Source organism: Urocampus carinirostris, chromosome 3 (assembly GCF_059441175.1).
Source record: "Urocampus carinirostris isolate Australia breed hairy pipefish chromosome 3, RoL_Ucar_1.0, whole genome shotgun sequence".
Taxonomy (NCBI): domain Eukaryota; kingdom Metazoa; phylum Chordata; class Actinopteri; order Syngnathiformes; family Syngnathidae; genus Urocampus; species Urocampus carinirostris.
This window is the reverse complement of record NC_142351.1, coordinates 2,649,165-2,665,477: the sequence shown is the minus strand read 5'-3', so window position 1 is coordinate 2,665,477 and position 16,313 is coordinate 2,649,165. Positions and strand designations below refer to the sequence as shown.

At 42.6% G+C, this 16,313-nt stretch overlaps 1 protein-coding gene and 1 pseudogene across 1 annotated transcript; both read left to right on the top strand.

Moving 5' to 3' along the window:
• The first annotated feature begins 214 nt into the window (after positions 1 to 214).
• On the top strand, positions 215 to 4,573 carry LOC148368294 (uncharacterized; annotated as a pseudogene).
• Positions 4,574 to 7,688: 3,115 nt separating this feature from the next.
• LOC148368293 (uncharacterized) lies at positions 7,689 to 13,795 on the top strand. The gene is made up of 3 exons (XM_088330329.1): positions 7,689 to 7,818; positions 10,553 to 10,855; positions 11,679 to 13,795. Exons 2-3 carry the CDS (start codon positions 10,612 to 10,614, stop codon positions 13,181 to 13,183), a joined length of 1,749 nt encoding a protein of 582 aa, XP_088186455.1. The 5' UTR covers positions 7,689 to 7,818; positions 10,553 to 10,611; the 3' UTR covers positions 13,184 to 13,795.
• Positions 13,796 to 16,313: the final 2,518 nt, after the last annotated feature.

Here is a 16,313-nt window from a genome sequence, read left to right as displayed (position 1 = left end):
GTTAGCGAGTTCCTAGGGGGACTCTTAATTCGGCCGGCTCGAGCCACTCTCGTGTTTGTTTTGTTATTGCAAGTTAAAATGTGATTAATGTGATTCGTTGGCACCTTCTTTTGACACTCCGCCTACGACTCCCGTCTCTGCTCGCTACATTGGTGACCCCGACGTTAGTCTCGTGGAAGTTTCCGAGGCTGTGGATAATACTGAGCATACCGTCATGGCATACGCGCCCGTTCTCAAGCTCCCCGAGTTCTGGGAGTCATCGGCGTTAACGTGGTTCGCACAGGCAGAGGCTCAATTCGCCCTGCACGGAATCACTAACGATGACTCTCGCTATTACCACGTGGTGTCTGCTCTGGGGAGCTCAACTGCAGCCAGAGCGGTGAGTTTCATCACATCCCCTCCTGAACTGGATAAATATAAGGGACTGAAGGCATATCTCCTCAGAATCTTTGAACTGTCGCGTTCTGAGCGTGCTCGACGCCTCCTTGCTATTCAGGGCTTAGGAGACAGTAAGCCATCGGATCACATGGAAATGATGTTAAACTTGCTTGGCACCGAAGAGCCAAATTTTCTTTTCATTGAACTGTTTCTGCGTCACATGCCGCCGCATGTCCAGACGGCGCTTGCGAATACAACCATTACAGATCCGCGTGCATTGGCAGAGGAAGCGGACCGGTTTTTCCTGGCCACGCATAGATACATACATGAAGTGCTGGCCCCTACACGCACCTACACACCATCAAGTGCGACGCCCCCAGCCAGCAAGGCACGCGCGGCCACTGACGATCAGAAGGTGTCAGGTCTGTTACTACCATGCACGTTTTGGGTCCAAGGCCAAGAAGTGCCGTCCCCCTTGCACCTCCAACGCGACGGGAAACTTCAAGGCCTGCACTCAGTAGCGGCCGTGAGTGCAGGCGCAAGAAACCGGCTACTGTTCATCCGGGACGCCATCTCCGGCCAAAAGTTCTTGTGTGACACCGGCGCCCAGAGGAGCGTCCTCCCTGCCACTGTGGACGATGTGCGGGGGGGAACACATGGACCTCCATTAACTTCTGCCAATGACACCCCCATCCGCACATACGGGACACGGACAGTGGACGTGTGTTTTGGGGGTCAGCAGTTTACATGGGACTTTGTCACTGCGGATATTGCTTTTCCTCTTCTTGGTGCAGATTTTCTGTGTGCCAATGGATTACTCGTCGATATGAAAAATGGCCGCCTCGTTGACGCATTGAATTTCTCCTCTCTCGCGTGTGTCAGCGACAAAGGGAATTTTGAGGGTCTGTCCAGCTCTCTCTTGGACGGTGATATTTACCACCGGCTCCTCGCTGAATTCCCCAGTCTGGCGAAGCCCACCTTCTCAGCCTCCACGACCAGACATGGGGTTGAGCTAGACCTAAGATTTATGGCCCGAGCCCGAACCCGAACCCGAAGCAATTTCGGGCCGGGTCAGGCCTGAAATGTCAGTCATACGGTCGGGTCGGGTCGGGTTCGGTCCTGCTTTTTTTTTTTTTTTTTTTTTAATTAATTAATAATTATAAATATATGTTCATTAAAAATATATACTTAAACTATGTATGGATACTAGACCAAGGAATACTTGTTATAAAATAAATAATTTGGATAAAACGGAGAAGGAGCTGTAATTGCTTTTAACGGAGCCAGAGCATGCTGGCATGGTGACATTTTCATCCGCGTTAAAAAACGCAATTTGTAGAATACGATCGCGCTTTATTGTTTAAATAAATGCGTTATATAGACTAGGATCTCCCAATTGTTATAATTAGCTCGCTTTATTGTTTTAATAAGCGTTTTATATAGAATACGATCAGGGGGGGGGGGAATTTGCATAGGAGTCGGAAAAGGGCACAACACGTCAACACCCCCTCAATGAAAGTGCTGCGCTAAAATCTTAAGGACGTACTACTACTGCTGCTGTGGATTATGGCCCAATGATCAAGTCGTCAAAATGACGGATGCCCTTAAATGTTTTCGCTACCTCAAAAAAAAAAAAACGTCAATGACAGATTGTCGCTTAATGTAACATCTGCAGTGCAGACACAGAAATATAAAAGATGTAAATGTTTATACAGTTTTATTTAACTTAGGCCTAGATGTTGTAACAAAAGGCAGAGTTTAATTTGTTATCATAAATCACCCCTCCTTATAAATAAAATATGTAATTTCGGGCCCCTTCCGGGCCGGGCCAGCAAATCCAGTTAATTAGTCGGGCTCGGTCCGGGTCGGGTTTAATACCCCTCGGGCCTGCGTCGGGCTCGGGTGCTTTTTTTTGGCCCGATCTTACCTCTAGGTTGAGCACCACATTGAGACCAAGGGGCCCCCTGTTCATGCCAGGGCCCGACGACTCAATCCAGACAGACTAGCAGCTGCTAAATCTGAATTTGCGAACATGGAACGTCTCGGCATCATTCGCCGATCAGACAGCCCCTGGGCCTCTCCACTACACATGGTCCCGAAACCAGGCGGTGGCTGGCGCCCATGCGGGGACTATCGCCGCCTTAACGAGGCTACCACGCCCGACCGTTACCCAGTCCCGCACATTCAAGACTTCTCTGCACACCTGGCGGGCAAACTTCTCTTTTCCAAGGTGGACCTAGTGCGGGGATACCACCAACTGCCAGTTCATCCCTCAGATATACTGCTCAGTTTGTGATAAAAGATTCACTACAAGTGGAAGTTTAAAAATACACACCAGAATCCACACTGATGAGAAGCCTTTTTCTTGTTCAGATTGCAGTCAAAAATTCACCCGAAATGATCAATTGAAATTACACCAACTAACCCACACTGGCGAGAAGCCTTTCTCCTGTTCAGTTTGTGATAAAAGATTCACTACAAGTTGGAAGTTAAAAATCCACACTAGAATCCACACTGGCGAGAAGCCTTTTTCCTGCTCAGTTTGTGACAAAAGATTCACTACAAGTGAAAGTTTAAAAATACACACTAGAACCCACACTGGTGAGAAGCCTTTTTCCTGCTCATTTTGTGGTCAGAGTTTTACCCAGAATGGAAGCTTAAGGAAACATATAAGAAGCCACACTGGAGAGAAGCCTTTTGCTTGCTCAATTTGTGGTAAAAGATACACAGCTAATGATAGTTTAACAAATCATATTCGAACCCACACTGGCGAGAAGCCCTTTTCCTGCCTAGTTTGTGGTCAAAGATTCACTAGAAGTGGAATCTTAAAGAAACATATTAGAACCCACACTGGAGAGAAGCCTTTCACTTGCTCAGTTTGTGGTAGAGGATTTATCTTGCGTTGGGTCCTAAAACAACACCTACAAACCCACACTGGCGAGAAGCCTTTTTCCTGCTCAATTTGTGGAAAACGATTCTCAAACACTGGGAACTTAAAATTACACCAAAAAACCCACACTGGCGAGAAGCCTTTTCCTGCTTAGTTTGTGGTAAAAGATTCTCCCTCAAAGGAAACTTGAAGTTACACATTAGAACCCACACAGGCAAGAAGCCTTTTTCTTGCTCAGTTTGTGTAAAAGGATTCAGACATCGTGGGGCCTTAAAACAACACATTAGAACCCACACTCGCGAGAAGGCTTTTACCTGTTAACGTTTTGGTGAAAAAAAAAAAGAACCATATTGGACACTAGAAATTACACACAAGAACCCACACTGGCGAGAAGACTTTTGCCTGCTCGGTTTGTGGTCAAACATTTACTGAAAGTAGGAGATTAAAAACTTGACCAAGTATCAAACAGGCCATCTATATGAACGTAACTGCCACTAAACTATTTCCCCTCACTTTTTTCCAACGACTGACTCTGCCAACACATCAAAAATCCCACATTCATTTATAGGAAGTGAGCAGACTCTCCAGCTGGATAATAAAGATTTGAAACCCCAAAGTCTTCCATCGGATTCAAAAGATTCATGATTTGCATATGTGTCATGGTTCTTGATAGATGATCTATTTCATCATGTGTCCGCGTAAAATTTTGCCTGTTATCAACAATTATAATTATGAAACAATAAGATCGCCGACGTAGGTCCCCAGGGTTGGGGCCTGTTCTCACCAGAGCCCCAAATTTTGGAGAGCCTGTGGTTCTCTCCGTCCCTGTTGTCTCGATGAAAACCATTCCTGTGAAGTCCGCCGTCAAAAGAGATAGGAAACTTTATTTCGTCATCTTCTTTGTTGGCCATGTGCTGCTTCTCACACACCCCTCCCCCGAGGGACGTTTTGTTCTCAAAAGTACTCAAAAAGGGTTGGTTTAACACCCTCCGCAAATATCCCATATTGGCACGCTATGAAAACAATCCCTGATCATTGAAATGAGTTTATTATCTTAAAACCGAGTTTATTATCTTAAAACCGGGTTCATTGATCAGTACTGTTAACCTGTTGCATCACTTCTTCCTTCTTCCCCATTGCTAACACTGGAGTGCTTGTGTCAACAATATGCTTTATTCTTTCGTTTGATACAATTTTTTTGTCATGTGAATAAATGTAGTGTCATCATTTATGGGTCGATGTTATTGTTCATTATCCATATCAACGAACTACAAAATCGATCAATTAAAGCTGAAAATAGATTGGTTTTAAAGTTTCATCTTTCATGATAAATGCTAGACACAGACTATTTCAAATGAATTCGTGTTGGAAACCGAGAGCACCGCCTGCCTTCCGAATTGGTTCTGAACCAAATTGATATAATTTAAAGACATTTGGAAATGTGTTGAGTCGGATATCATTTTATGAATGATGACTTTTGCCAGAACCGAAACTTAACTATGTGTTGAGTCAAGACAGAAAGGGGGCTTGGATTTTCCTGGACCAAAGTGAAGTTGAGACTGGAAATCACCATGACCACATTGTAAGACAACATTAAACTGAAATATGAACTGTTATAAGTATAAGACAGCACATGTCCCATCAGTAGTCCAATTCGTTAATAATCTTCAAATGAGTCCGAAGATTCAACTCTTGGCATTCAAAATATCAAGATTTCATAATCTACTCATCCCTGAAACTCTAAATCTGACGTAGCTCACCAAGGACATGGTCTTGCAGCCATGTAGTTCCACCATAGTACGTAACATCCTAAAAAGGTTTACTCCAAAACACATCATAGTACCGATGGGGAAAAAAAATCAGTCGAAAAGTATCTTTACCTTGTTACTAGCTGCGTGCTTCGCCCCCTAATTCCTGTTTACAAATAAAAAGACTTCTAAAACTATTTTCTCTTGATGGGCAACTTTTTCAGCCAATCACAGCTTCACTTCTCGGTCCTCAGCCCGCATTAGCCTATACCGGTCTGTATTGCTAGAAACGACAACGCCTCCTTTACCTGCGAAAAACTAGCCAATCGTGACCGGGTCAAATGATAATCGACACATTGGTTAGACAATAAAATTCGGAATAAGTCGATATGAAGATGTGTCTATTGCATTCAAATGAAACCCTGAAATAAGTGTAACGCCACCAGTGATATATTTTACGCACCATTTTTATGCGCAGGTATGCAGAATTGGGGTGGATGCGGAACAATAATTCAAGCGTTTACAACTCTCGCAATGTCCGAGAAAAAATGGCCAAAATTTAAAACACATTTGCAGAGGTTTTAGAATTGTAAACTGGTCTTCTCCAAATAGCCACTTTCGGAAACACCTAAACATACCCGTAAAAAGATGTGTTTTTAATTTGGGATCCAATTTGACCTGGTACCAGGTAAGGCTTCAAGCTATTGTCTCACCTGTTTGGATACCCATGCTAAAGTCATTTGCAGGCATTTGATTGCAAAAACAAATTCAGGCGAGGAGAAATAACCTTATATTTCTATGTGTCCAACTCAGATGAGTCAATGTTAGTAGCACTTGCAATAGGGACAAAATGTTATATATCTATTTCTGTATCTATATGTAACTGGTGTAATAATGACTTTTGTTTTATTGAAATTCCTGCTGAAATATGTGTATAATGTTTGGTAAGTGTCCAACAGTGCCACCTTCTGGTATGGGGTGGGGTTTGGTTTTGGCTCCTGACATGTGACCGGGAGGCGGGGTTTGTTGGCAGTTTTCAGAAGGAACTGCTACTGGTAAGACACATCTTTTGGTGCTCCACAAAAGAAGTTAATTTTAAACATTATAACCACAGCTGACAAATCTCTCAACATGCACAGTAATGTGATTGATGTTGTCGAGCTGTTTAGATTTATTTTCGCTTTGTTTCTGTTTTACTAAAATATTAATTCCCCTTGTAGAGACCAAAGAGATCAAAGCCAGCAGAAAAGCTAATGTTGTGACTCATTCATTTGCAGGTAAATTGTACCCGTTCTTATACTCATTATTGTTTTTATTTCTATTTTCTCATAAACATTAAAAAGGATGATGTTGGTTAAAATTCAGACTAAAGAAAAATATGTTGAATTCATTGTAAACGTTAAAAATACACTATACGATCTCTTCTTAAAAGTATCTTGTTAAAATGGATGTAAAAATGTATTGTGATATTCTAAAATGTATTTTATGTAAATTGAAAAGAAAGCTCTTTGATATACTTTGTTGGGCAGTTTTCAGAGGGAACTGCTACTGAGATCAAAGAGATCAAAGCCATCAGAAAAGCTAATGTTGTGACTCATTCATTTGCAGTATCTGTAATAAAAACCTCATCATCCAGTCGAGCGTGAATGCGGATCTTTGGTGGGACAAGTACAGCGCGGTTACATCTATATGTAACTGGTGTAGCCGTCCCACCAAGGATCCACCTTCAGGCTGGACTGGATGGTGAGGCTTTTATTCCAGTTGCTGCAATGATCGACACAACATACACACACCATGTGGTTAGCACCTCCACTGGCTTTCAACATCGTTCGCAGCGTGCTGGAGACTGCTGTAAAGACATCAAATATTTTTCTTTTCAGTTGACGTACAATACAGTTCACAAAAATCAACCATTATAATAATTTCAACATTCATTTTAACAAGATGATTTTAACAAGTGATCGTATAGTGGTTTTAACTTTAACAATGAATTCAACTCGACATATTTTTTAATCAGAATTTTAATCAACATCATCCTGTTTATATATTTGTGAAAACTGAAATAATTACAATAACGAGTGTAAAAACAGGAACAATTGACCTGCAATGAGCGACACAACATACACACACCATGTGGTTAGCACCTCCGCTGGTTCTCAACATGTATAAAGGGGAATTAGCATTTCAGTACAACATACAGCAAAGCTAACATAAATGGCGACAGAAACAAAACGAAAATAAATCCAAACAACTTGACAAGATCGATTACATTACTGTGTAAATTGCACGATTTGTCAGTTGTGGTTTTAATGTTGTTAATAAACTTTTTTTTTTTTTGCGGAGCACCAAAAAGTCGTGGCTTACCGTTAGCAGCGCGTTGGCGAGTGCTAACAATGTCCGCATTCCGGTCATAAGATAATGTTTCAATAACGTAGGGGTTTTTTTAGGAAGAATTTTCAAAAAATATATATGTTTTCAAGCTAATTTTCCTTAACGTTGATGACAACAAGTTACCCACATGAAAATCTGTTTTAAAATGAGCAGGTTGTGATTTCTTTTCAATGTCCACTGAACGAAGTTGCCCTGACCAAGATGGCCGCCTCGTAGGCAGGCAAGTTAGCGGGCTGCTACAGCACGCCGACCTATCCAGTCAACTATTTCTGTGTCCCACAGTCCATTGCGGCGGTGTGTCGAAGGAGAAGGTGTCATGGCTGCCGAACAAGAAAATGTCGAAAAAGTCCTGTAGTCGACTTCGAACGACGTAAGCTCGACAAAAGTATCACTTTGCAGTCCTTTTCGAAGGTTTGTCCTTTTTACTGCCGAGTTGAAGCGACACCTTGTGGCGTTTTTTCGTTCAGACTTGGAGAAAATGTGCTCCAGTGCTGAAGGATCTTTTTAAGAGAAGCTTACGGGAGCCAAAGAGGAGACCGAGCGAGAATGTCGACGACCGGTGTTATGCCGAGAAATGCGTCCCTGCCTAGATTTGCATCGCGTAGCTACTATAACCACTTTGACCTCGTTTTATCTGACTTTTATATCACTTTTTGGGAATGTAATGACGAATATATAACCAAAACCCCTTCGTCTTGCATTTGTTGGGAATGTAATACAATTTAAACTATTTCGTCTTTGTATTCGAACGGTATTGCACACCGTATATAAACCACTTTTGAGCATGTAGCATGTTTATTTTGCCTTTTTCTACTCAAATCGCTCGTATTGAAACTGTTATGCACTCTACCATAAAGCTTACTATGCTGAAATGAACTGTCAAATCATCAACAGATAAACGGGAGACGTTTATGTTACCTGCTCAAAAGTAATTTTTATATGGTGTGCATTATCGTTCAATACCATTCACAACAAATACAAAGACGGAATGGTTTGAGTTGTATTATATTTCCAACAAATAAGGCGCTAACCTGCTTATTGGGGGTATTAGGGGTTCAGTGTCTTACCCAAGGGAATGGTTTAAGTTGTATTACATTCCCAACAAATGCAAGACGAAGTGGCTTTGGTTAGTTTTTGGTTTGAACAATTTTATTGACACTTTTAGCAGCTATTAAACACATTCACAATTTCATTATATCCTATTATAACTACATGAGGTTTAAACAATTTTTATCGACACTTTTAACAGCCATTAAACACATTCACAATTTCACCATATCACATTCTAACAATATGGATCATTATGGAAACACATGTCGGCCATTACAATCCCGAAAAGGGATATAAATGTGAGATAAAACGAGGTAAAAGTGGTTATAGTGGCTACAAGATGCAAATCTCAGCAGGGACGCATTTCTCAGCATAAAAGGTTAGGTTCCGGGCTAGGATTTGGGCTTCAAATCAGGGTTTTAAACTTATTCTAAGGTTCCAAAATAGGTTTGAGGCCAGGGCTAGAAAAACTAAGGCTTAGGCTCCTCGTTAGGGTCTCAAATTGAATTGAGTGGTCCGAAATAGGGTTGAGGCTAGTTACAGCTAGAGTTAGGTGTAGGTTGTGCAGCCCTTTGAGACATTTTTGTGATTAAGAGCTATATAAATGAATGTGACTTGACTTGACAACCTTTTTGGTTTGGCGTGCCACTTTCAAATGTCCTTGAAAATCAGTGCGCCACACCAAGATTAATGACTCACACAACAATTTTTTTTATATCCATCTCAGCTGTAGTTTTACTCCAGTCCAAATTACACAACATGGTTAGACATTGAAATCGTATAACTGACCAATTTATCTTCCGCTATTCTTGTTCATCAATAAACTAAAAAATGAATGTGAGCAACTTCTGGAAAAGCCTGTAGACATCCATGACGTTAACATTTTACAGCAAGAATCAACCACAATCAACCATTTTTCATCAAAAAAAAGAAGTGATACGAACAGCTACAATACCATTCATCAATGAAATCTTATTGCAGAAAATATCAAAATATGAAATACGCACAGATGGTTTATATATATGTGTATGTATATGTTCAAACAACACTCTTTGTCAAGGAGAGATGACCTCATGTGTGGCTCATTCTCAAGGTTTCTTCTTTTTCCTCATGCTGGGATTTTTTTTGTTTTTCCTTGCCCTCACTTAGGTTTCAGATGATGGGATGTTGTGGTGGTGGTGGTCTTTGCAGCCCTCTGCGAGTGTTTCTGAGTAGTGCCAGACGTTTCTCTCAAATGGGAAGTGCCGATGCCAGCCTTCGTTGGCCATATTGACTCATTTTTGATGGCCTACAGAACATCTAGCTCTGTAGCTAAACAGGCATAGGGCACACCAAAAGAAAGCTTTAACAGTCATCTTTCATGAGACAACAGTTGATTTAGTTGAATTGATGACGTTGCCATGTTTTTTGAAAATACTTGTTACCTGGAAAACTACTGAGAAAAATGGCTCCTTGCAAAACCATGCATTTCAAGCAGAAGTTTCTCCTCGGTGCTTTTTTTAATATATCTATATTTTCGATACCTAAAATATTTAAACAATTCTTTCTAAAAACACAAGGGCACTTTGCTTGGAAAATAACATTTGATTGCAAGAACACTAAACTTATGCATGACTTTGCAAAAATTCTCAGCCCCTGTTGTCTCGGGTGCTGGATCACATGATTCAGGTCGTCATGGTGATCGCAGGGTCCTACGAAACGTCATCCCAACGAATGCCTTTAGTCTTTTTTTTTTTAGAGAGAATGAAGATTTGAAGCGTTAACAGTCTGTACTTGTGTCTTTACTTTTCTCGTCACACTGCGCGTACTTGGCATATACACCGGCGCCTACTCACCGCCTTACAGAGTAATACGGTGAAAACAGGAACAAAACGCGGCACTAAGTGTCTACAAAGGAATCTGGTCAAAGCAACTCCTACCATCTAGTGATGATTTAATTCCCAGAGGCCTAATACTTACTGATCAGCAGCGCTGAAGCTTTTAGAATTTTTTTTACATTTTGGCACTCTGGAAAAATGCTTCTGAAAACGTACTAATACGTTACGGCACTGAACGAGTTAAGGGCAATACAAAAAATGTGTCTTGTGTCTTGCAGACGTCAGCCAAAAATATCTTCCTACTGCGCGGCAGGAACCAGAGTTGCCTGCCGTTAAAATGGAGGAGGAGGAGGAGGAAGATCTGAAGCCTTATCACATTAAGCAAGAGACAGAGGATGGGGAGCCTGTTGGCGTTAAAGAGGAGGACGATTTCCCAGTCTTGCTCGTGACCGGGGTCCGTTCAACCGTCGAAGATCAAAGTCAACCCGAAGATAACGGTTGGCAAGAGCCTGGAAGCATCAGCTCCCGTCAACACGTGGAAACGGATGACGACGACACGTCCCACTCCGCAAACGCTGAAGGTGGTAACACATGTTCTCAGTGTGGGAAAAGCAAGTCTTATATGAAGTTGCATATGAAATTCCACGCTGGCGAGAAGCCCTTTTCTTGCTCAGTTTGTGGAAAAAATTTCACCCAAAATGGACACTTGAAATTACACCAACTAACCCACAATGGGGAGAAGCCTTTTGTCTGCTCAGTTTGTGGAAAACGATTCACCCAGAATGGGGACTTCAAAAAACACACACTAACTCACACTGGGGAGAAGCCTTTCCCCTGCATAATTTGTGGTAAAAGATGCACAAAGAATGGGAGACACACACTAATTCACACACTTCACCTATGGTCATGAACTGGGTCATGACCAAAAGAACACGATCCCGGATACAAGTGGCCGAAATGAGTTTCCTCTGCCGGGTGTCTGAGTTCTCCCTTAGCGATAAGGTGAAAAGTTCAGTCATCCGGGAGGGACTCTGTGTGGAGCCACCGCTCCTCCGCATTGAGAGGAGCCAGTTGAGGTGGCTCGGGCATCTGATAGGGATGCCCTCTGGATGCCTCCCTCGGGAGGTGTTCCGGGCATGGCCCACCGGCAGGAGGCCCCGGGTGCGACCCAGGACACGCTGGAGAGACTACTGTAGAAATGTGCCAGTGAAATTGTTTGCATGATATATTGAGATTTAGCCTTTAAGTTTGTTTATTGCTTAAATATCATGTGCTGAAGTCAGTTAAGTGAAATGGGGAATTTCTAAGATTTTTTTTACGTTTCGGCACTCGGGAACGTACAAATACGTTACAGCACTGAAGGAATTAAGGGCAATACAAATAAATGTGACTTGTGTCTTGCAGACGTCATCCAAAAATATCTTCCAACTGGGCAACATGAACCAGAGTTGCCTGCTGTTAAAATTGAGGAGGAGGAACATCTGAAGCCATATCACGTTAAGCAAGAGACAGAGGATGGGGAGCCTGTTGGCGTTAAAGAAGAGGACGATTTTCCAGTCTTGCTAGTGACCGGGGTCCGTTCAACCGTCGAAGATCAAGGTCAACCCGAAGATAACTGTTGGCAGGAGCCTCTAAACATCAGCTCCCCTCAACACGTGGAAACGGATGACGACGACACGTCCCACTCCGCAAACGCTGAAGGTGGTAACACATGTTCTCGGTGTGGGAAAAGCAAGTCTTATATGAAGTTGCATATGAAATTCCACGCTGGCGAGAAGCCTCTTTCCTGCTCACTTTGTGATGAAAGATTAGTTGACAGTGGGAACTTTAAAAAACACATTAGAACCCACACTGAGGAGAAACCTTTTGCCTGCACAGTTTGTGGTAAAAAATTCGCCCGAAATGGACACTTGAAATCACACCAACTAACCCACACTGGCGAGAAGCCTTTTTCTTGCTCGGTTTGTGGTAAAAATTTCACCGAAAGTAGGAGCTTAAAAAGACACACACTAACCCAGACTGGCGAGAAGCCTTTTTCTTGCTCAGTTTGCGGTAAAAAATTCACACAGAGTTGGGACTTAACAAAGCACACCAGAACCCACACTGGCGAGAAGCCTTTTTCTTGCTCAGTTTGTTGTAAAAGATTCATTGAGAGTGGGAAATTAAAAAAACACACTAGAACCCACACTGGCGAGAAGCCTTTTTCCTGCTCAGTTTGCGGTCAAAGTTTCACCGAAAGTGGCCACTTAAAAATACATAGACTAACTCACACTGGCAAAAAGCCTTTTGCCTGCTTAGTTTGCGGTAAAAGATTTTCACATAATATGAACTTAAAATCGCACCAACTAACCCACACTGGCGAGAAGCCTTTTTCCTGCTCAGTTTGTGATAAAAGATTCTCCCTCAAAGGAAATTTGAAGTTACACACTAGAACCCACACTGGCGAGATGCCTTTTTCCTGTTCAGTTTGCGGTCAAAGATTCACTAACAGTGGGAACTTAAAAAGACACACTAGAACCCACACTGGCGAGAAGCCTTTTTCTTGTTCAGTTTGTGGTAAAAAATTCACCCAAAATGGACAATTGAAATCACACCAACTAACCCATACTGGCGAGAAGCCTTTCACTTGCTCAATTTGTGGTAAAAGATTCAAAGAGGGTGGGAGTTTAACAAAACACATTAGAATCCACACTGGTGAGAAGCCTTTTCCTTGCTCAGTCTGTGGTAAAACATTTGCCCAAAATGAACACTTGAAATCACACCAACTAACCCACACTGGCGAGAAGCCTTTTTCTTGTTACGTTTGCGGTCAAAAATTCACCCGAAATGGACACTTGAAATTACACCAACTCACCCACACTGGCGAGGATCCTTTTCGTGTTCAGTTTGCGGTAAAAATGTCACCCTAAATGGACGCTTGAAATCAGACCAATTAACCTTCACCGGCAAGAAGTCTTTCTCCTGCTCAATTTGTGGAAAACAATTCTCCCAACAAGGAAACTTGTATGTACACACGAGACCCCACACTGGTGATAAGTCTTTTGCCTGCTCAGTCTGCAGTCAAAAATTCACTAAAAGTGGAAGCCTGAAGAAACACGTTAGAACCCACACCGGTGAGAAACCTTTGACCTGTTGACTTTGTGAAAACAATTAAATTCATCCATATCGGACATTAAAAATCACACAACAGAACCCACACTGGTGAGAAGTCTTTTGCCTGCTCAGTTTGTGGTAGAAAATTCTCCCAATAAGGAAACTTGAAATTAGACCAACTAACCCACACTGGCGAGGAGCCTTTTTCTTGCTCTGTTCGTGGTAAAACATTTACTGAAAGTGGGAGCTTAAAACACCCAATTGACCAAGTATCACACAGGCCATCTATAGGAACGTAACTGCCACTAAACTATTTCCCCTCACTTTTTTCCAACCACTGACTCTGCCAACACATAAAAAAAAACCACTTTCATTCACGGGTTGTGAGCAGACTCTCCAGCTGTATAATAAAGATTCGAAACCCCAAAGTCTTCATTTGGATTCAAAAGATTCATGATTTGCGTATGTGTCATGTTTCTTGATATATGATCTATTTCATCGTGTGTCCGCATAAAATTTTGCCTGTTGTCAACAATTACAATTATGAAACAATAAGATGGCTGACCTAGGTCCCCAGGTTTGGGGCTTGTTCTCACCAGAGCCACAAAGCTTGGAGAGCCTGTGGTTCTCTCCGTCCCTGTCGTCGGGATGAGAAAAATCCCCGTGAAGTCCACCGCCGAAAGAGATAGGAAACTCTTTTTCGTCATCTTCCTGGTTGGCCATGTGCTGCTTTTTACACACTCCTCCCCTGATGGACTTTTTGTTCTCAAAAGTACACAAAAAGGGTTAGTGAAACAATCTCTTTTGTGTTCTGGGCAAATATCCCATGTTGGCACGTTATGAAAACAATCCCTGATCATTTAAATGAGTCTATTATCTTCAAACCGGGTTCATTGATCAGTACTGTTAACCTGTTGCATCATTTCTTCCACCTTCCCCCTTGCTAACACTGAATGCTTGTGTCAACAATGTGCTTTATTCTTTTGTTTTATCCAATTTTTTTGGCATGTGAATAAAACGTAGTTTAATAAAATCAAACTGAGTGTGTTATTTTTCTTCTGGACTGATCAATCACTATCCATATCAACGAACTACAAAATCGATCAATTAAAGCTGAAAATACATTGTGTTTAAAGTTGCATCCTTCATGATAAATGCGAGACACAGGCTATTTCAAACGAATTTGTGTTGGATACCGAGAGCACCACTTGCTGACTGAATTGGTAACCACCAAGTTAGATTCCGAACCAAACAAATATAATCGAAAGCTATGTGGTAATGTCTTGTTATTTTGGCCATAAAAGAGTCAGAAATCACGTTACGAGTGATGACTTTTGCCAGAACCGAAACTTAAGGATGTGTTAAGTCAAGACAAAGCAGAAAAGGCATTCGGATATTCCGGGACCAAAATGAAGTTGAGACTGGAAATCACCATGACCACATTGTAAGACAACATTAAACTGAAATATGAACTGTTATAAGTATATACAGCACATGACTCATCAGTAGCCCAATTAGTTGCCCTTTTAACAATCAAAAGTAATAATGTTCAAATGAGTCTGATGCTTCAACTTTTGTTATTCAAAATATCAAGATTTCATAATGTACTCATCCCTGAAACTCTAAATCTGACGTAGCTCACCAAGGACATGGTCTTGCAGCCATGAAGTTCCACGATATTACGTAACATTCGCGTGAATCCGAGCATGTAAAAAGGTTTACTCCACAACACACCATAAAACCGATGGATAAAAAAAAAATCGGTCGAAAAGTATCTCTGCCTTGTTACTAGCTGTGTGTTTAGCCCCATAATTCCCGTTTACAAATAAACAGACAACCTAGGGGCCAATCGCGGCTTCGCTTCTCAGTCCTCAGCCCGCATTAGCCTATACCGGTCTGTATTGCTAAGTTCATGGCTCAGTAATGGTTCTTTCTGTTGTCGAGTGTCTACTTCCCTACTTCAATAACACTACCTTTCAGATACAGACAGAGATAATATCACGGCAGCCAACCACACTTGCCTAGCACATAATCCCACTCTGGACCAGAAAGAAATACACAAACCAAAGGCCCTTACCAAAACAGCATCAGTGCTGATTGCGATGTAGACATGAGGGCCACAAATTCGCTTGGTAAGTATCTCTCTTAATGCTCCAGCGAAGGTCGGGGGGGTCCTGTCCCTGTGCGTTGAGCCGACATGATGAACCAGGTTTTTCCAATGCATGCGGTCTTGTGCCAGCTGTTCTGCATCCTCTACAGCAACTCCGTGTTGTTGGAGGTCGCCCGCAACGACGTCGAGCCATCGAGTGTGTGGTTTCCCTCGTGGTCGTCTCCAGCCTGCGGCCTTTGGGTCAAACTGGAGAATGGCTCGTGTCGGATGGTCTGGTGGTAGACGAAGGACATGGCCAAACCAGCGGGTGCGGCGTTGTGCGACTAAGGAAGCTGCTCGGGGCTGGCATGTGCGGGCTCTGAGCTCTTCATTGGAGACTCGCTGGGGCCACCTGATGTTCTCGACGGTTCTGAAAGCCCTGCTATCAAAAAACGTCGATTCTTGTGGCCAGGGTGTCGTTCAGGGGCCATGTTTCTGAGCCATAAAGCAGGATAGAGAGTACGGCGAGGTTGTAAATGCGGAGCTTCGTCTTGCGTGCGATGGTCTGGTGCCGCCAGAGTGGTTTCCAGAGAGACTGCAGAGCAGATGCTGCCAGGGCTTTTCTGCGGAGAATCTCTGGTTTTAGTTTCCCATTATCTGTCACCATGGACCCCAGATACACAAAGCTCTTGACAGGGTCTACGATGTCGCTACCAATTTGGATGGGAGGTGGATCTGGTCCATCACCGACATACATGAACTTGGTTTTCGTCCAACTCACTTGGAGGCCAAGCCGCGCTGCCTCTTCGCTGTAAATGCCCAGAGCGTCTCTCAGCTGGCTGTAGGAAGTGCTGAGC

What these genes read in the sequence shown, in the direction of transcription:
- LOC148368293 (XM_088330329.1), top strand. Translation starts at nt 10,612, where the DNA reads ATGGAGGAGGAGGAGGAGGAAGATCTGAAGCCTTATCACATTAAGCAA. An exon ending in CCACTCCGCAAACGCTGAAG is followed by an intron (nt 10,856 to 11,678) that starts GTGGTAACACAT and finishes TGTGTCTTGCAG; the next exon opens with ACGTCATCCAAAAATATCTT.